At 39.0% G+C, this 21,466-nt stretch overlaps 1 protein-coding gene across 1 annotated transcript in view; it reads right to left on the reverse strand.

Annotated features, from left to right (window-relative positions):
- Positions 1–6,832: 6,832 nt before the first annotated feature.
- The window catches only part of CACNA2D4 (calcium voltage-gated channel auxiliary subunit alpha2delta 4), a 160,656-nt gene continuing 146,022 nt past the window's right edge, over positions 6,833–21,466 (reverse strand). The window contains exons 36-40 of the mRNA XM_087935075.1: positions 19,689–19,709; positions 15,765–15,882; positions 10,826–10,941; positions 9,274–9,353; positions 6,833–8,465 (exon numbers count right to left, since the gene is read on the reverse strand). Of these exons, the coding sequence (XP_087791201.1) occupies positions 8,370–8,465; positions 9,274–9,353; positions 10,826–10,941; positions 15,765–15,882; positions 19,689–19,709 (431 nt within the window). The 3' untranslated portion in view covers positions 6,833–8,369. The remainder of the gene's footprint in view (positions 8,466–9,273; positions 9,354–10,825; positions 10,942–15,764; positions 15,883–19,688; positions 19,710–21,466) is intronic.

Raw genomic sequence — 21,466 nt, forward strand, 5'->3', positions numbered from 1 at the left:
CGGGATTGGAGTTTTGCTTTTGTTGTTGTTTTCGTGCCAGTATAAATTATCAGAGGTAACTGCATTTGTAATTTAATACTCACGTACACTCCCATTCAGGTAGTCCTCGACTTATGACCTCAGTTGGGACCTGAATTTCTATTGTAAGTTGTTGTGATTGTGTGTGCCAGGATTCCAGCAGTTACTCCAATTAAATCATGAGCCTCAAGCCACGCTCCTAAAGCTTCTTTGGATTTATTAGAAGTTAACATGTCGGCATTTGCCTGGGTGTAGCCGACTCTGAGATATGTAATTCACTGCCACTCTTGATCCTGCTTTCCCCCCCACCCCTCTGGCTGTATCATCCAACAAAACATGTCCATAGCCAGGAGTAATCAATCATGCTCTCCAATTAGATTTTTGCACGGCAGAAGCTTCAGTCATCTAATCAGTCTCTGAAGAAAATATGAATGGAATGTACTTTAGATTCCACACTGCTGCCTGATCTTTGAAACTCCCCCCCCCCCCTTGCTGTTGACAACTATAAAACATGTATACAATATGTTTTTAAAAAAATTTTTTTATTGATTTTTAAAAACAAACAAACAAAACATAAAACATAAAAACATAAAACATCTTTTTTGAAAGCAGCTTGATCCTGGGTTACATCTCTTCGTACAGGCACAAATTCAAATTCATGCTCATTTTATATACCATTCCATATCTTATTACCATTCTATATTTTCTATATAGCTTTTCCCCTCTTTTAACTTTCTTAATTTTATTTTATTTATTTCATCTCAGTTCAGATCATTATACTTATATTCTTTGTCTGTCCTGTTTCCAGTTGTCTATTATCTTTTCTTGTTAAACAAAATTTCTCCTGTAATCACTGATTGGAGTATGACGCCTTTATCTTTTTCCCCTAAATTTATAACACTTGTTAGGAATAACATAGGTTACCTAACGTAGTTTGGGTAAAATAATATATATATAAACTATGATTGTAAGTTTAAGTGTGTGTCACTTTAAAACTGCAAAGCATGTAATTTTGGGTGTGGTGTGAAACCACCATAAGAGGGAGCAAGAGAACCTGATTGATTGCTGACAATTACTGGATTGCATGGGATTGATGGTTTGTTAACTGCGTGTTTCCCCTACTGCTGAGTTGCTGAAGGAAGAGAGGAGTTTTTGAGTTCTTCATATCTCTACTGCAAGAAGATATATTACTGGACTGATATTTGTAAGTTTACTGACCTCTCTTTTTCAACACTGGAATTTGCAACTGAATAATCCCTGGACGGACTGAACTAGTGAATGATATATGGACTGTTTTGACTATGATATAACTCTTACTGGAATAAACTATTTAATTAGCACTATGTATCTGTTTTACTGAGTGTAAGCTACAAAAACGTTTATCTCACATATTTTGCCTGCCTGCCTGACTGCTGTGCAGATTCTGCTAGGGTGTATCCCTAACAACACTTAGTATAATACATAACTTCCATTCGGATTCTGCTTAGTACATTCTAAAGTTACACACTATATTTTAAAAAGAGAAAAAATTATAAATATATAATATAGTTAAAACAACAATCCATACCAATTCAAATCTATTAATATTCATTTAAATCTTAAACATTTTACACATTACTTATCAAACAAGTATCATACTTCTATAGGGACACTTATAAACTTTTCATAGTTATTTCCCCCCCACTTCACTTATATTTTAAAACATTATGTCATTAAAGTGTTCCCATTCCTTCCTGATTCAATTCTCTCATTTATTTCATTTATTTTGTTCACAAAAGTTTCACTGAATTACACTGAGTATTTTATCCCACTTTTTAATCATATGTTGTTTCCAATTTTCTAACATTTCTAATACAAATATAACAATACAATCTTCTGTACCTTTGCAGAATCACTTTTTCAATTAATTTTTTACCCATTATCTTTAAATAAGTCCTCTTTCTTTACATCTTGCTCCACAGCTTTGTAGCTTCTCTTCCCTTCCTTCCTCCCTTGCTTCTTCTCTCTGCCCTTTTTACCCCCTTGTCTCTCCACCTCCATTTCCCTCTTCGGTGTTCCCCTTTTCTGTTGCTTTCTAACATTATATCCACTTTTCACCTTATTTTCCCCTTTTTTTCTTGTTTTTTTTAGGTCTTAAAAGTCTCCATTTTCTTTCCCTCCTTTCCCCTTTCTTCCCCAAGTAAAGTTACTTGTTCATTAAAGATGGCTTCTTCTTTGTCCCAATCTTCTTGTTGTGCAGTCTTTTCTTGTAGTTTCTCGTAGGTACAGATCGCCATTTCTAAGAATTGAAAAACAGCCAAGAGACCCCTTCCCTTCTTTTCCTCTTCTTTGTATTTTTTAAATTCCATTTTCAGTTCACCCACAAGTGATGCCATCGTAAAAAAAATTTTTCAAACAAGCACCCAAGTGTTTTTAGTCATTCAAATATAATTTCCAAAAGTCCCAAAGTCACCAAACAATTCAAATACACACAAGCTGTTTCTTTTAACACTTTCTTCTTTTTTCACTTTCTCTTCCTGGGGTTACTGTTTAGTTACAAAGTTCCAGTTAAAATGTATCTTTTAAAAGTCTTGTTAGGATTTAATCAGATTCTTTTAAATTCCAGGCAGTCTCCTCCTTCCAAATCCTGCTCTTATTCTTTTCCTCTCCCTTCCCACTTACAGCAAAAAAAAAAAAGTTTTTTTTAGTGTTCAGAAATACTTATTGTCCCCTTGACATTTAATTATCCAGTTTAATTACCTATTGATGCCAAAGTGGGTTTTTCCGATTTCTCATTCATCTCTGTTCGCTGTCAACATAAGGAAGGAGAGTGAAAAAAAAACCTTTCCCTTTTCACTTTCATTCGCTGCTTCCGAATCTTCCATGGGAGTGATGTACCTCTTTTTAAAATTTAAATTCCAGGATGCCTTAGTTGTTGCTTCTTATCCCGGTCAGCCAAAACTTTCACTTCTTAACTTCCTCCTGCACTTTCTTTTCCGGATGAGTGCTTCTTTGAGGTGGCCATTTCTGACCGCTGCTCTTACCGCCTTTGGGAAAGGGAGTTTAGCCAGCTGGGGAGGAAAGATGTGGCTTTCCTTGACCCTGCTGAGATCTCCCCACTCTTGGCCACCTCTACGGGGTGGCTTAGCCCCAAAGCCAACTGGCTCGGGACGCTCCAGCGGCGAGCCCAGGCAGAAACCGCGCATGATCGCGGATTCCTGCCTGGCGCCGAAGCCCTGCAAACTGGAAGTCCGTGTATACAATATGTTTTATGAGTTGACATTCGGCTCCACTTCTTGAAGGGAATATTGACTGTGACAATTTTGTGACATTTTTTTTTAGTGGTTATTAAGTGAATCCAGCTTCCCTAGTGAGCGGTTTTGTTTTGGGTTTTTTTGCTGAAAATTGGCAAAAAGTTGCAATTTGTGAACGCATGACTGCGGGACGTTGCAGCTGGTGAATGTGAGTTGGTTGCCAGGTGCCCAAATTGCAATCATGTGACTACGAGGATGGTGGTGACAGTTATAAGTGCGAGCAAGGATTCTGTGCCACTTTTTCCAGAGCCATCCTAACTTTGAACCATCAAACAAGTGGTCATAAGTCAAGGACTACCTGAATGTATCAGGTAATTTAACTTGAGATCTTTTGAGTGGTTGGTTTAATATCAAGGGTAAATACTGAAAGTCTATGGAGATTCTCAGTTATCCAGGTCATGGTTGTCCCAAAGGTGCTTTTTCAAGAGGCAGCTGGATGTTCCGGTTTTTCTTTGAAGACGTTTCGCTTCTCATCTCAGAAGCTTCTTCAGTTGTTCAGAGTTGAAAAAGCAGCTTTGGGGTAAATATTGAAAGTTCTAGGATAGATTTTCCACTACTTAGGATATTCTTTTAATATGACAACCACCTGAGCTGAAGAAACAGCATCATATCACAGCAACTCATCTATTAGCCATACAATTCACAAAATTAAATGTATGCCTGTTGGATCAGAACATGAAGTCTTAAAGTCAAGCATGATTTGTGATGACTTCATGCCTACAAAGTTTCCTTGGTATGATACAAAACAACCAATACCTGTCCCCCCACCCCACCCCCAACTTCCCAGTGTAGTCTGGGATTCCCTGGTGATCTTTCATATTAGTGAGACCTGACTTTGCTTAATCCTAAGCATGGATAAAATTAGCTAAATGCTGCAACAAGCCCAGATCCATCTTAAATTACTTCATTCCTAGTCTATGTCATAACGGAAACAAACAACTGAATCTGTTTTGCATTCTAAATTTCTTTACAACTATCTAGGGCAGGGGTGTCAAACTCAAGGATGCTTAAATCGGGCCTGTGGGGCCGGCCGGGAAATAGCAAAGGACCGGCCTGCGGTTCCTCTGACAGCAAAAATGGGGCATGGGGGGGGCTCTGTGGGACCCCTGCACATTGTTTGGCAGGTGGAGCTGCAGGAGGCTGTCCAGGCCGAAAACTGGGCAAAAGGGGCCTCGCATGCCTCGCATGCCCCGTTTTGATCGGCAGGGTGCTGCAAGAGGCTGTCCAGAATGAAAAAGGTGAGGGGCCCTTGTGTGGCCCCCCCGTGCTCCGTTTTGGCACACTGGGTGCTGCAGGAGTCGTTCCTCCCACAAGCCGGCCTGTGGAGTACTGCAATGCTGATCTGACCCTTGAAGAAATCCAGTTTGACACACCTGATCTAGGAGATCACCATCTTTGGCTTTTTCTATATTAAACAACCATTTCCATCAGCCTCAGATAATATAATGAGTACTATAAGATTATGGAGATTCTCAGTTCATCAGAACCACCCATCCAGAGTCGATTTAACAGAACTATTTGATTTAAAACAGGGCGGAGTTGATTTAAAAGGGCAATATTATGAAGCTAAAGTACAGCCACCAATGTGACTAAGGTTGGGGAGAGGTGCCTTTCCAGTATTATTCTATTATAAAATTTTATAGCCCCTTCCCCCCTCAAAAATAAAGCAATGATGATCCAACATTGTAATACAGTATAGTGAAATGGTTACGAGATCTGATCCCGGTCAAGATAGAAGCTCAAGCATCTATATTGCTCTGAATTGTCTGACAATTGAAAATAATGATCTTCCAACTAAACTGGGATGCTACTAGCAGAATTCCCCCCTCCTCTTGTTCTTCTTAACAACATGATAAGCTTGGCTAGGTTGAATAGTTGAACAGGCTACACTGAGACTGAGTATGATAGATACTGTGTGTTAACTTCATTTGAAGTGCTGAGTCTAATCTTTCTACCTATATTAGACTTGCTCAGAGAATGTACGTATGAAGTTATCAGGAAATCTTTTCATTGTTAATAGTGGTTTTTTGGGGGGGAGGGAGAATCAAATATAAGTGGATTGATACAAATTGACATGAAAGGCTGATTACTATTGCCTTAAATCTTGTAGATATATTTACTGAAGATTATGCAAAACCATATTAATTTGAAACTAAAGAAGGCTTTACAAATAAACAAGTATTGTCTGCCTTTTAATTCGTTCAAGAAGGCCTTTTGTTTTAGTTAGACTGTACTTTGTACCTTTCTTCCTTTTTTTAGAACAGTGGGTTAAAATAATTAATTGTCTTCATATTATGCTAAAGTGGTGAAGAGACCTGTGCATCACTTACTTTTCTGAAGATTTTAAAACCTAGTTTATAGAACCATTTTTTATCTGTGCTGAAGTTGTTAGGCTGCCTCTTGAGACACTTGGTCAATAAATAGATAAATAAAAATAAATGAATGCTGTTACAGTAACGTTTAAAAAATATGAATGGTCTATGCAGGACAGTTGGCCTCATAAGACTGATTCTATGATGTAGCTTTTTTCAGAGATTATAAAAGAAAACCATGCCAAAGCTATATTTGACTTGGAGTTGGAAGAATAGATGCATTAGTATAGATTGCCTTAAAAGAAGACGGTGTTCTACGGAAGAATGACAAATTAGCATGATGTGTGCATGTGCCAAGGTCAACTGATGTGATATGGAGACTTTATCTTTCTGTTTAAATATTCTAAAACGGAAGGAACTGTACCTTCATGAAAAGAACATTTCCAAAATCTATGTCTATGGCAATAGAGCACGGATCTTCAAACTTGACAGCTTTAAGACTTGTGGACTTCAACTCCCAGAATTCCTGAGCTAACATGATTGGAGGAGGGATTCTGGGAGTTGAAGTCCACAAGTCTTAAAGCTGTCAAGTTTGAAGACCCCTGCAATAGAGAGTAGGTAAATTGCTTATATCTAGGTCAGTGATGGCGAACCTTTTCAGCACCAAGTGCCCAAAGAACGCACACCGCACATATCCAAAATGTGTGTGCACCTGCATGCATGCGCCCCCCACGTGTGTATGCCCCCATACATGCACCCTGCTCCCGTGCAATGCACCCTGCCTCATGCATGCACCCCAGTTATGCAAACCCCCCCACATGTGTGGCAGAGACCCGAAGACCATCTGGCCTGCATGCGTGGCAGAGCAGAGCTGTGGCGACGGCACGTGTGCCAACAGAGAGGGCTCTGTGTGCCACCTGTAGCATCTGTGCCATAGGTTCACCACCACAGATCTAGGCACTCTGAAAGAAGGCTTTAATTTAGTGATCTGAAGTCGATAGCCATGCCATAACTCCCTTCATGCTTCTCCTGTCTGGACCTTGTGGGTTTCTTGTCAAATACTGTTGCCTACTAACTGATCATTCCTAACAATAGTTCTAGACCCAATTAACATGCTTGAAGGTGTCCATTAATATTAAAATATTCTTAACACTCGGTAAAATTTAGGCCATGTGAAGAAGAAAAAGGAGAAAACATGCCAGTCAGATGTAACAGTTTGTCAGTGCTCTTTTTAATATATTTTTAGATGTGATCTTGCTGTTATCCTGTAATTTTCGCTGCTTGCTGTTCAGTATTGAAAATGTTTTATGACATCTTTTGAGTGAGAAAGCAAGGAAACACTAAAAATCTTTCATTTATTTAATGTACAGTATATACCAGCCATCTCACTACCCAGAGTGACTGATTTGGACACAATCCCCCCTTCCCCCCCCCAGTCACACGCAAAGGTTGGGTTTGTGCAACCATTTCCTGAAGGGGAATTTACATATCCATGTGTAAGGGAAGTAATGCACATTAGTAAATAGTCCAATTTATGGTTGCTTCAGCATCGACTTAAAAATAATTCTTTGTGCTTGTCAACATGACCATGCAATATATAGTACGAATACTACATGGTGAACAGGATGTGTGTGGAAGCAAAACAAAACACACCGTCTCACAAATTTCTTTTGGGGAACTTATTAATCAAAAAATTAGATTCTAGCACTGAGGAGGAGGTTGGATTTGATAAAAATTTGGGAAGTAAAAATTTGGTAAATAGCTTCCCAAATTATGATCTACTAGTCCTCCTGATGGTGCTTTGTAGGATGATGATTTACTTCTCATCACTCACACTGAATTAAACTGACTTCTGTTTTGAGTCTCATAAAGTAAGAATATCAACTTTTTTGCTGTGTACCAACCTGGTACTTAGATTCCTACACGTGAAATCTATAAATTTATAATCTATAAATTTATAATCTCTCAAGCAAGCATGAAAAAAATCGCCCATAGCTTCTTTCACAAAGGAAAACAGCTTCCAAAAGTAGAGAGAATTTCTACATCTCATGGGCGCATCCTTTTAGATGTGCATCATGCCCTTAATAACTTCAAGAATTTATTATGTAGTCCTACCAATGAGGAAGTGTTTGTCCAAAAGGAAAAATAAATCTTTGGCATAAAGTGGCTGGCTGGAAGCAACAATATGATCTATTGTCTCATTAAACCTAGGCAGCCATCTAATGACCACAGTTTTTTTTCCCCAAAATCATTTTTTAAAACATTGCCAAATCGAATGTGCCTTAATTTGTAAGTTCAGTCGGATCCTTACTAAATCTATTTCTGTAATTTATACAGGGAATCATAATTCTATAAAATATTCAAGTGTTTAGAAACAAAATGTGAGCACCATAACTCTGGCTGAAAAATGCAATAGTTAAAAAAAAATGTGGCTGGAGAATTCTGGGAGTTGAAGTCTACAAGTCTTAAAGTTGCCAAGTTTGGGGACCCCTGCACTACATGCTAGGACAAAACCTAATAAACATCATTCCCCCATCACTACCCTTAGATGAACTGTAGAACTCTACTGTAGAGATGGAAAGAATCAGTAGTTAGTTTTGTATCATAGTGATTGTCCTTCTTCTGTCTCACCTGTAAATACAAGGTAGAGCTAGGAAGTCCTTTAGGAGTGATGAGGTCAAGTTCTGTTTGAGGCCCATGTGAAAATAGCAGCCCAGGTGCAATGTAAGGACTGCCGTGCACTTTGTCACCGCAGAAGAAGAGCTTCTGTTGCCAGCAGAAACAGGAGCAAAGTTGAGGAGGCTGAAATCGCTGCAGCTCCTCCACAATCTTGGGCATTTTCCTGAAAAAGAGAAGGCCCACAGGTGGTCAGCAACCTTAGTAGTCAGGTAGGATTGGCTCTATGGGAGATGAAGCAGACTTTATGGTAGTGTCATGCCCCTGTCCGAATCCGACTTAGAGGGGGAAGCTGAACAGCTGACAGGGAGTGAGAATGTGGCTCCATTGGCTGTGGAAGAAATTTGGGAAGGGCAAAGTCCGGGTGGACAGAGCAGGGTAGAAGTAGAGCAAGGGAGAGGGAATTTGGAGGAAGACCCAGGCCCACCCCCTCTTCATCCTAGGGCATGCAGGGAGGAATGGAGAAGGGAGCAACATGAGTTGTGTGGCTTACGGGGGAGGAAAGGGCCCTGATTCCCTTCATTAGCTGCAGCTGGGAACACGGTGTATAAAAGAGGAAGCTGCGCACAGCAAGTTGTTGGGAGCAAACGTGAATTTATCTGGTATCATCGTGGCTTAACTGTGTTCCTAGCATCTTCCCAACTGTGTGAGTTTTGCCATGATTTCTTCTCTTGCCTTGTCAGGTTAATTACTTCAGCTTGGTTTGTTTGGATTTTTAGTTACAATTTGTATGTACCTTGTTTTGGACTGAATTTTCTACAGTTAAAGGCTGTCCCTGGGAGAGTTTTTCTCCAGCCGAAGGTAACCTGGACATTGGGGGCAAAGTTGGAGATATAAAGGGACTCTTATTGCTTATTTGACTGTGTTGCCTTTGTTCCAGGCCCCGGGTCATCACAGGTGACAAGGGTATTGTTATACATATAATTCTATAATTTCTGCAAATTATTCCGTAACCGAAAGCTAACTCATCTTACCTCTGGATGGAATGCATGGCAGGTGTCTGGTCGGCGTCTTAGTTTCTGAGAGCGCATCCTGTCACATTTCACCGAACTGTTATGTATGCAGCTGTTAAGGCTAATAGTAGTGTTTGGAAGTGGAGGAAATAGGAACATCTTACTTAAAATATCTAGAGTCAGCGGATGCAGTGTTGGCCAATAATTTAAATTTGCGACTAAAAATACCAGCTGGCCTACAGAAATGTATTTCTATCACATACATAGCATTTCCTGATGCTCAAGCCAAACAGGAGGCTTCGGTCCATGTGGATAATATTGCAGCAATGGAAGAAGCCTACGCACAAAGTCTTGCCACAGGAAGAAAGTTTCCTAAATACTTTTCTGCTACCCCTGTTAGTAGTTCCAGTTGAGATGAGCTGGACCATGTTTTAACAAAAATATTCCCAAATCATACTGAAAACGACAGGAGTTCATAATAACCTATCCGGCCCCACTTTATTCGTCATGGCTTTTAGCTGGATTGAGGCAACCTTGGGGGTCTGCACACCCCGGGAGCCTTCCTAGATAGGCAGCAGGCTGAGTGTTGAAAGCAATGGCTTTCACTTAGTCTTGGGACACAGCCTGCAAGTTGTTTTCCTCTTTATGCTGAACTTCACATTTCTAGGTTCTATCATATCACAAGACCTAAAATGGACACCTAACACCAAAAACATCGTCAAAAAAGCACAATGGAGAATGTTCTTTCTGAGCCAACTCAGAAAGCTTAAACTGCCCAAGGAGCTGCTGATACAGTTCTACAGAGGAATTATTGAGTCTGTCATCTGCACCTCTATAACTGTCTGGTTTGGTTCTGCAAGCCAACAAGACAAACACCGACTTCAGACAGTAATTAGGACTGCATTAAAAAACGATTACTACGAACTTGCCTTCCATCGAGGACCTGTATACTGCATGAGTCAAAAAGAGGGCTGTGAAAATATTTACAGACCCCTCACATCCCAGACATAAACTGTTTCAACTCCTGCCCTCAAAACGATGCTATAGAGCACTGCACACCAGAACAACTAGACACAAGAACAGTTTTTTCCCGAATGCCATCACTCTGCTAAACAAATATTTCCCTCAACACTGTTCAACAATTACAAAGTCTGCACTACTATTGCTGTTAATCTTCTCATCACTCCTTATCACCCATCCCCTCCCACTTGTGATTGTAGGACTGTCGCTTGTATCCTTACGATTTATATTAACTGTTTCCTAGTATGATTTGATTGCTTATTGTACCCTATGACTATCATTAAGTGTTGTACCTTATGGTTCTTGATGAATGTATCTTTTCATGTACACTAAGAGCATATGCACTAAGACAAATTCCTTGTGTGTCCAATCACACTTGGCCAATAAAGAATTCATTCATTCAACTTAAGCTTATCAGCTAAAGACCAGATGTAATGTTTCATGAGATACATTTTCTGCACGTTTTATCTTTTCTCACCAAGACACTGGTTCAGGGTGAAAATTGAACTACCAAAGAGTTACAGTACAGTACAGGGAATTGCCAAGGAAAAGATATATTTTACTTCTTTAGCCTGCAATGCAAAAGATGGGAAGATGCTGCAGTCACAGGTGGCATCAGTTACCAGGAGCACAAGGTTGCTGTTCATAACTTGCTGCGCCAAAAACATCCTGCAAGATTGAGAAGAACACCCACCCCCAAGAGACAACATTATATTTTTTCCAAATATTATGTCTATTAAAAAATTTAATTGCAGTAGTAAAAACTATTACAAAGTAAACTTTGAGAAAGAGAAGAGAATGGAAAGAAAGAATAGAAAGTGTAAATAAAGAGAAAAAAGAGTATGTACCAGTAGTTAAAAAAGAAATTTTATAAGGCAGTGACATCCAACCTTCATTCCAAGTATAAACAAATTTAATAACTCTTCATCTTCTATAAGTTTAAATAAATATGTCTTCAACAGTTCAATTCTGGAAGTTGCAGTCCACAAATCTTGCCAAGATTAGACACCCTTGGACTAGATCAGGGCCGTCAAACTCGTAGCCCACAGGTCAGAGGTGTCATACGCTGGCCACGCCCAGTTTAGCAAAGGAGGGGAGTCCCAATACGTCACGTGATGCCACTGTGATGACGCAAATTTGACATCCCTGGACTAGAAATCCTTGTTGTACGCAATCCGATATCTCAGAATTAGTTGAAAAAGGCTAGTGTCATAAATTGCAAATGGTGGACTGATATTGCAATCGAAGCCCAGCCCATTTTGAACATGCATGGGCGTCCCTCCAAAATACGCAATGTTGCGGGTGGGGCTCAGATCTTGTTGCTATTCCCAAAATTCGTATAGATTTTGATAGCCCCTTATCAGATAAATTGGCCTCATTTTTGATTTCCTATAACACGGGAACAGGAACTACCTCACCAACATTACCTGTATTATGAAGTCAGCAGTGTTGTAGCTTCATTTCATTTTTTAGATATGTTAGCTGGCTGCCTGCCTAACTTAGTCAATTATCAAATTGAATTCACCTGCTATTAACAATACCTTGGGCCCCTGTTGTGTCTCAAAGTAAGGAAAGCGAAGAGAAGGGGATAAAAAATTGGACCTCAAAGCTCTTTTTTATAGTCTTATGAGAAGAATGGATAATAAATTATTTTGAGTGAAATTGATGGTTGAGCAATTAATTGTAAAGGGTTTATTAGGATGACTCATGGCCAGTTTGTTATATATAGTCCAAGGAGCCTAAATGCTTTATTTCACTGACTTGTCTTTATTTGTTTTCTATAAATTACTTTCTCATATAACAGTAACGTTGTACAGTAGGTTGATAGGCAAAGTTACAAGGTATTTGTAAGTTACCTCATGGAAGCCACAGTGCTCTGCTGCCCTCTACCGGCAATTTACAAGGTACAATTGAATCATGTGCTAAAATCTAGAGAAAGGGAGACCTTTAGTTTAATACTGAATGCCACCAAAGATTTTGTCCTGGGATCAGTATATTGGTGGAAGATTCATTTAAGTTTTTCTGAAGACCATCCTGCAAACAGTATTGGGCTGGTAACTTGGTGTAAATTAACTGCTTTTTCTAAAACTAACATCTATATAAAAAGTAAAGTTCCCCTCGCACATATGTGCTAGTTGTTTTTGGCTCTAGGGGGTGGTGCTCATCTCCGTTACAAAGCCGAAGAGCCAGCGCTGTCTGAAGATGTCTCCGTAGTCATATGGCCGGCATTTAGCATTACTAAACACTGAAAACGGACAGAATTCTGTTACCTTCCTGCCAAAGTGGTCCCTATTTTTCTACTTACATTCTAACATGCTTTATATGCTTTCGAACTGCTAGGTCAGAAGCTGGGTCAAGTAACAGGAGCTCACTCCATTACGTGACACTAGGGATCCGAACCGCCAAACTGCTGACCCTTCTGATTGACAAACTCAGCATCTTATCCACTGAGCCACCACGTCCCCTTAACAACTATATACCTAAGTGTTTTTTCTATCAGGGCAATCTGGTCTACCCATATATGGGACGGAGCATACTGCTTCCGCTTTCACTTTTCTACCCCAATCCAGGAGCTTTCAAAGGCAGTCACTTTCTCGACAAACTATTTTTGTGTTAAATATAAACTTAACACACACACACATATATACTAGTTTCCTAGCAGCAGTAACAATGCAATCAACTCAGGGCCATCCTGTTTCAAACATTTCCTTTCAGACATCAATGCCACCATAGGTTATGGAGCTGCAGGGATCATGGAAGTGTTTTGGCAGAACGCCAGTCTGAATATAGGAGGCAGTTACAGCAAGTCTTATTGATGGCCCTCAAGATGCTCATTAAACAATCCAGTCAAAAAAGACTCCATACCGAGGCAGTCACTGCAACTACAGGTAGGCCTTGATTTACAACCAGTTGCTTAGCAGCAGTTCCAGAAGTGGTATTCAGCAGGTTCTGACCAGTTCTGGAAAGCCGGTAGTGGAAATTTTGAGTAGTTCAGAGAACTGGCAAATACCACCTCTGACTGGAGATTTTACAGTATCCTTCCCCTGCCACGTCCACCAAGCCACGCCCACAGAACAGGTAGTAAAAAAAAATTGAATCCCACCACTGAACAGTTCACAATTCCAATGGACTCCCCCAAAAGGACTTACGACCTGGTTCCAAAGCTCTGATGGCCTCCTATCTGTTTCTAGTTTTTAGCAAAATTGGCACAAATAATGGGTTTGCTTAACAACTATGATGTTTGCTTTAAAAACATGGTTCCTTAACAACCGCTTCAGAAAAGGTTGCAAAATAGGGTCAGTCACTTGGGCTCTCCGCTTTACAGTCAGGCTCCATGATGAGTGTAAGTTGAGGACTACCAGTATTAGGCAGTTCCTTCTACTAGGCATTTGTGTTTGTGTGTCTGTATGTGAGCCTGTTTGTTAGCCTTTGGGGCAGCTGCACCGTACTGGGTTTGTTTTTTTTCTAAAATAAATATTCATAAATTACCAGGGATCTTATCACTTTCATTCACCATAGCTCACAATATTTTTGTCCCTAATATGTTGCTCTTTACTTTTCTCTCCTAAGAGAGAGAAATCTTGATCAAACTTGTGGAAGTTCTCCAAATACATATTTTTTTCAAGCATTTCCAAGAAACTTGCATCTTCAGCCAATAGTTCCTCATCTTGGTTTCCAACCTTTCGTATCAACAGCATCTAACTAATCAGCTACTCACTTTCAAATATTTTCAGATTATAAAAATGTTTTTCTTAAAACAAATTTAAGTGGGGATATGGCATGCTTCACAGGAAAGCATGGACTGTTCCAAGAAGATGGCAAATCGCTGGGTCAACAACTTTCATTTTTGAAGAATTGCTTTTCTTCATTTTCTAAGTATACAAATTTAGTTTATTGTTAAGATAGCAGATAAGATTAAAAATATCTATGTTTAACCAGTCTTGTTTACTTTTGTGTCCCCCATCCTACAGTGGTGTTGAGTACTAAGCACTCCACCATGGGACTAAGCAATCTCACAAAATACAACAATTGCCAGATGGGTTAGAGTGTTTCTTATGAGAACTGAAATGATTGTGCTCATTGTACAAGGACAGACTTACTGAGATTTCTATCTGTAACAAACCCCACAGAATTAAAAGACCTGAAAAATGTTTTATCCAATTCTAAAAAGGAAAGCGTTCCAATGTGGTCAGCCCTACAAAGTAGACCGGACTATGAAATCCTATGAAACCAATCCCATGAACGTCAGGACTACCTTTATTGGAAGTGGTATAATAATAGTTGAAGATTGCAAGCCTGAATATGCTTCCTCCCTTTATGTGAACTAGGAAAGGGCTTCTCTGAAACATTTTCTCAAGTTACTTTCTTGGCCCAGACTCAAGCCTCTTTTATTGGATGTCTGTCTGTCTGTCTGTCTATCTGTCTATCTGTCTTTCTGTCCTATCTATCTATCTATTCATCCATCTATCATCTATCATCATTATCTATCTATCCATCCATCATCCATCCATCATCTATCTGTCTGTCTGTCTAATCTACCTACCTACTTTCTCTCTCTATCATCTATCTATCTATCATCTATATCTATCTATCTACTCTATATATATCCATCCATCCATCCATCATCTCTCTCTCTCTACCATCTCTCTATTTATCTATCATCTATCTCTATCTCTCTATGTATCTATCTTTTATGTATCTATCTCTCTATGTATCTGTCTCTCTATGTTTCTATCCATCCATCCATCCATCCATCCATCCATCCATCCATCCATCCATCCTCTCTCTATCATCTCTCTATTTATTCAATCATCTATCTCTATCTAATCTATGTATCTATATATATGTATCTATCTATCTATCTATCTATCTATCTATCTATCTATCTATCTATCTATCTATCATCCTCTATCATCTGTCTAATCTCCTCCCTCCTTCCCCTTCCTTCCTCCTTACCTAATTTGTATGGCTAGACAGTAAACAAAATTTTAAAATATAAAAACAAATTAATATATACAAATACATAGTATCCAACAATAAAGTATCCATCATAATGATTAAATTAACCACTAAATGGGTCCCTGCCCAAACTTGGGGCTCTACTTCCAGGCACAAGGCTGGGTCTTTAAGGACTTAACTAGTGAGTTGGGGTCATCCTGATCACTGGAGTGAGAGTGTCCCATATGGCCTTGGTAGCAGCTCTTCCTCCTGTCCTTCAAGGTCATTCCATTTTCCTTCTATGCAGTGTTAGGAACCAGAAAAGATACCCGTTTCCAGGTACTACCCATTTGATGAGGGTAGGAGAGGATAATGACTTTTGTAGCTGAACTTAAGTGCCAGGCGCATGTAGAAGGCAATAGTCAGGATCTTAACCAGGATTTATTATTTTGCTCTTTTAATGCTGGCAATAACAAACAATGTGTACGGATCAGAGGAAAGGGGGCAAAATTCTTGGTTGCCCTTGAGAGCATAGATAAAGACCATTCTCTTACTTCTGACAGGCTCCACACTCAATTAGTCCATTGGCCTCTTTGATAGCAGGCTCGTACACAAACACAGGATATTCAGTGTCACAGGGTTGCAGCAAATCATGTTTTTTATGTTTGTGAGCTAGAATGAGAAGAAATAAAAGAGTCAGAGGGAGAAAATCAGGCACGAGTGAAAAATGTAGAGAAACAAACTGCATGGACACCAATGGCCACTAGATGCTGTTGCTGAGCCAATGATTGAGGATGTCTTCAATTTATGATGCTAAATTTCCTTTCACTCTAGATACAGGTACAGTTAAACACTGTGCTAAAATCTTCAGAAAAGGAGATTTTTCTCGACCAGTTAGAAATTTTGAGAGTGACTGTCCAACTCTGCTAAAAGGGAGGAGAAAAAGGGCAGGAAAAGACCTTTATAATTCTCCACAAATGTCTGTTTTTGGCTTAAAGGGTCAATTGCATTTCTAACCCTCCCCCCCACTGCCCTCAAATAGATTTAAACAAATTGGTGCAATAAATCATGTGAGGCTCGATGCATCTGGCCAGTCTTTGGCATACACCTTACTGAAATAAATGAAATGAACATGGTTTGGATAAATCTGTCTAATACAATGGAGACTGCAAGAGAGAAATGCCAAGTGACTCATTAGGTTTATTCTCAGCTGTAGATTCCTTGGGACCAGCATGACAGTGGGAACTTTTAATCCAAATAGCCAAAATACAGGGAAAGGCAATGAAGCTATAATGCCAAGTCATCTCCCATATTCTTACTAAAAGTAATTTCAGCAATAAAGCAACTCCCCACATTTTCTATTTCTAGGGTGACAAAAAAAAGGTAACATTTAATTTAACTTGCCCACTTGTAATGAAAACTCCCCATGTTTGTCCTGGGATGAGAAGGATAAGCAATTTTTATTCTTGCTTTGAAAAGAAATTCCTTTCAACTCAAATGCAATGTTTTATTACAGACTAATTTAACCAAGAAGCCGATAATCTCTTAGTTGCATGGGATGTCAACCAACGGAGATTAGTGGGATATCTTGAAGGGGGATGTGAGTTGATCAGCTAAAGAGATAGTCCAGTTAATACATAACCTGGTTGCCAAGAGGGAATAAATCTCTGATCCAACAAGGCCTGGGTCAATCTCAGTTGAAGCGCAATGTTTGTTTGAGAATAGCAATTGCAAGAACTATCATTTGCAAATATATGGTATACACAAATACAATTGCTGGCTTAGCGTATCACAGGTGACTGCTAGAGGAAAACACTGCTAGTATTTACAGTGTCACTAAGGACCCCTCAAAATAGCATAAATATGATTTATTGAGATTAATTGGTCACCCAGCTCCACTCTGAGTACTGTACAAAAGTTTTTTTTTAAAAAAAAGTAAAAAAACCACACAAAAATAGCATTTTAGCATGACTGTAGCTTTGTTGTTTAAATGATGTGTGTTGATTGCTTTTATTTAGTATTCTATTATGATTCCTGTTGTTTGCTCATATAGTATCCTATGAGTATCACTGAATTTATATGTTATGAATTATGATGATTGTATTTTATGATTGATTGTGCTTGCTGCTTGTATGCACGCTGAGAGCTTATGCACTGGAGACAAATTCCTTGTGTGCTCAATCACACTTGGCCAATAAAGAATTCTACTTCAATATACTATCTATTCAATGATCAGATTCACTAGGGAAAGGACCTTGAGGAAAATAGGCAAAAAATGTTATGTAAGGAAAGAGGGCTGAAACATCCTTCAAGCCCTGGGAAACAAGGGAGTATTCAGAAGAGACTGAAGCAACTCCTTTCTAATTCATCGGGACATACAAAGGAAGGGGAGGTAAAAGGCACAACCAGGCTTGGAAGATTCTGTTATTATAACCTATTTCAAAAGAGTTTAATTCTACCCTGTTTAATGATCTGGTCTATCCTGAAGGGCTGACAGCAGAGCATTATCTATATATATAAAAGCAAAATACTACTCATGCATCATCACAAAATCTCCAGAATTGAAATTTGGCACGAATGTTCCTCTTAGCTTCTAGGTGCTCACTATGAAAGGATTTTTTGAAATGACCATCACAGCATTATTATTAACACGCTCTGATGCTAAGGAGTTCTACTCCCACAACCCACCTGGAAAAAAAAAATGTTCCAAATGCAAAACACAAGCAGAGGAGTTTCAGTTTCAGTTTCAGAGCACCAAGCAGTTTTAGCACAGAACAGTTGAGCTAAGCCACGCCCAGGCTCCTTGCTGTCTTCTTCTTGCTCACACAGAAAATACCATTTCAGTTTCCATGTTTCAGTTTCCAAACAGCCCTCAACTGTCTCACTGACAGGATGCTAGCCAGATGAATACCGATGGATGCTGGTAGGCAGAGGCACAATTTTTCCCCCTTATTTTCCTCCCCCAAAACTAAGCCTGATCACATAGTTTCATAGTGAAGCACAGGTACTGGGCTAGTATTCATATATAGGTAGTCTTCCACTTACAACCATAACTGAGCCTGGAATTATGGTTGTAAATCATTAAGTGTCATCATAGGATTGACATTTTTGCAATGGTCGTGAGGGAACCTGTGGTTGTTAAGCAAACTCTGTCTGCAATGGGTGCTTTTTACCAGAGGTAAATGTTGCTTTCTGGCAAAATATGTAAATCATGGACACTGCAAATGGCTGTAAATGTGGACCAGTTGCTGAGCACCCAAATTAAGGATGTAGTTTTTTAAAAACTACATTCACATGATTAGGGAGGACATAACTTTGAATCCAGGTCGTCCCTTTTTGGGTCCATTGCAACTTCAAGTCATAGTTAAGAGACTGGTTATAAGCAGGGGTGGGATTCAAATTTTTAAACAACCGGTTATGTGGGCATGGCTTAGGTGGTGGGTGTGGCTTGGTGGTCATGTGACTGGATGGACATGGCTTGGGGGTCATGTTATTGGCTGGGCGTGGCCAACTCAATATCACTCACATCGAGGCATGCATCTCCTCACCTGGCCTCTCATGACTGTGGGGATGCTGCAACAGTTGTAAGTGTGAAAAAGGGTCATAAGTCACTTTTTTCAGTGCCATTGTAACTTTGAATGGTCACTCCACACAAGCAAAGTACCAGCAAAGGAGGGGGAAAAAAAACTCCAGAGTCCTGCCAAGTCCTGCCAAGAATGTAAAAAGGGTTAACGGAGAGGCAGTTTCTGTAAGCAACACCAGAATGTTTCCTTCCTGCCTTCCTTACAGGATTAGGCCAGTAATTTCTTCTAACAACTGGTTCTCCGAAATGCTTAGAATGTTAACAACCCGTTCTAGCGAATAGGTGTGAACTGGTAGAATCCCACCCCTGGTTATAAGTTGAGAACTATGTGTAACATGGAAATGTAGGTTTAAAAAAATGTAAAAACTGAATGAATATAACTATGGGAAAGCCATGAAGAAAATTCTTCCTTTTTTTTTTCAAATCTGAAAAATGTAAAAATGAAAAAAATAGATGTTAAGATGGAGGACTTAGAAAAATGAGTGGAAGATTCTTCTTCGTAATATATAAAAGAATCCTCACTCTTCTATTTTCTCATTTTTTTTATTCTGCCATTGTTTCGATTTTTATGGACAGTAATTGCCGGCTCCGTATAATACCCATTGATTTTATAAAGATGTGTAGAAAATCTATATATTTTGCCCTAGTTGCATCTATATATGTCATGTGTAGTTATTCAGCTATCAAGCTAGACAAGAAAAATATTATAAACTATATTTATCTTCCATTGAATTGTGGCCTGATAACCAAGTAGAAAGTTATATTCCTGTTTGATATTGAAAGATTTAATTAGACTATGCATAAATTGTGATATTAGGAACTTTGTTGTTAAATCTCATGCAAGTCTTCTAATTCAGAAGACAAAACTCTTTGTATGACAACACTATTTACTTACCATGATGAAAAACAGATTTGGCTGTATTGTTCACATGGCGTAAGAAATGATGAGAATGAGTCCATCATGACACGTCCACAAGATGATGACACAACATTATTGTGAAGATACATGAAAGAAGGGAGAGGGATGGAAAATGAAGAAAGAAAGAAATGATATGATGGTATGGTGGTTAAAGTAATACAAGGTCACAACTATTCTATATGAGGTATCCCAATGCTGTACTATAAAGGTTTTAAAGGTGATGACCAGCACTTTGAAGTAGGTTTCTGGACCTAATTCAAAGTATGTGTCATTATCTTTTAAGCTCTACACATGGAGTACTGGGATACATCCAGGATTGCTTTGGAAAAAGTGAAGGTATCCACTCGGTCTGATTATGTAGAAAGATTCTGTTGAGGGCCTTCTCTCCCTGGGTCATTCCTAGACAACAGGTCTTTATGCTGTCAATCCCCATTCTGTGGGAAATTATTCTCTTGGTGATTCAGGCTTCCTCAACCTTGCAGGATCCAATCTGGATCGGTCACTGGGACCAGAGTCTTTTATGCTTTTGGACTCGTAATGGAGCTTCTCTCTCCCAGAAGGTGTGCTTTTTTCCACTGGTTGTTGTTTTTCTTGTGCTGCCAAGTCCTCAGCTCTTAAACACCTGATAATCTGGTGGTAAATCAACACTTCTGTTCAAGGAGCCTGTTTCCCAGCTTCAGTCATTTCCCTGGCTATCTTTGCATCTGCTCAGCCAACAATCTTAGTAGCTGTGAAATTGAATGTACGCCCTTGTTCATTGCAATGTGTGGCTACCAATGAGTTCCAGTCTCATACTCCTTGATTTAAGTCAGAGTACTGCGACATCTCAATGCTGGGAATTGGAGTCTCTTTTTAACTGGACAACCACCAGCAGGGGAAATTGTATTTTTTAGCATTGCCAGCCTCCTCCCATCTAAACAAGCCTCAACTTTGTTTAGATTTTAGAAAACAGTTAAAATGAAAACTGTCCCACCACTCTTGCCATGACTAGTTACGAAAGATAACATGATCACCAATCTCATTACACCATTTTATTTTCAAGTTTTAACTTTTGCTTTTGAACTGGCATCAATTTATTTATTTATGGGAAAATAAAAATATAAATAATATGTGGGTGTTCTCTCTGCCTATCTGTCTCACTCTCTTTCTATGTAACTATCTTAAGCACAATTTATATGGTTAATTTGATGATGGTCAAAATTTTGGGGGAATGTATGTATTTATGATCCAACATGTGGTACAGTGCTTTTTGAAATGGTTACTGTGGCTTTTTAAAAAATGTACTTAGCATTAATAACAAATTGGATATTCAGGATATATTTTAAGAAATTATTCTCTCTTTTAAAACTCCTCCTGATTTGTCCTTATGCACAGTCTATAGTCACCAAGACTGGAACTTTATTCTTTAAAAAGAAAAAAAATAAAGTTACCCATTTTCATAATTTTAATAATCTATGAACCATGAAGAACTTCTTCCAGTTAATATAAGCGAAAGATCTTATTTTAATGTATTTCTGACTTAGGTTTTTTGGAATCCAGTACTAATATTCCCTCATGCGTTCCAACTAAAATACCTGAGCAAATTAGAATAAATGAACAGTTTCATTGACAATTTTCAGTAGTCTTCTACCTATCTTCTGTGACAGCCTACTACAGACTATGTAACCAAGGTACCAAAGTAATCAATGCCATTAATCCTTGCCAAATTAATGCTGATGTCAAAATGAGATGAATGGAATTCAAATGTAATATTC

The sequence above is a fragment of the Pseudonaja textilis genome, chromosome 5 (genome assembly GCF_049901715.1).
Source record: "Pseudonaja textilis isolate UNSWEBS1 chromosome 5, rPseTex1.2, whole genome shotgun sequence".
NCBI lineage: Eukaryota > Metazoa > Chordata > Lepidosauria > Squamata > Elapidae > Pseudonaja > Pseudonaja textilis.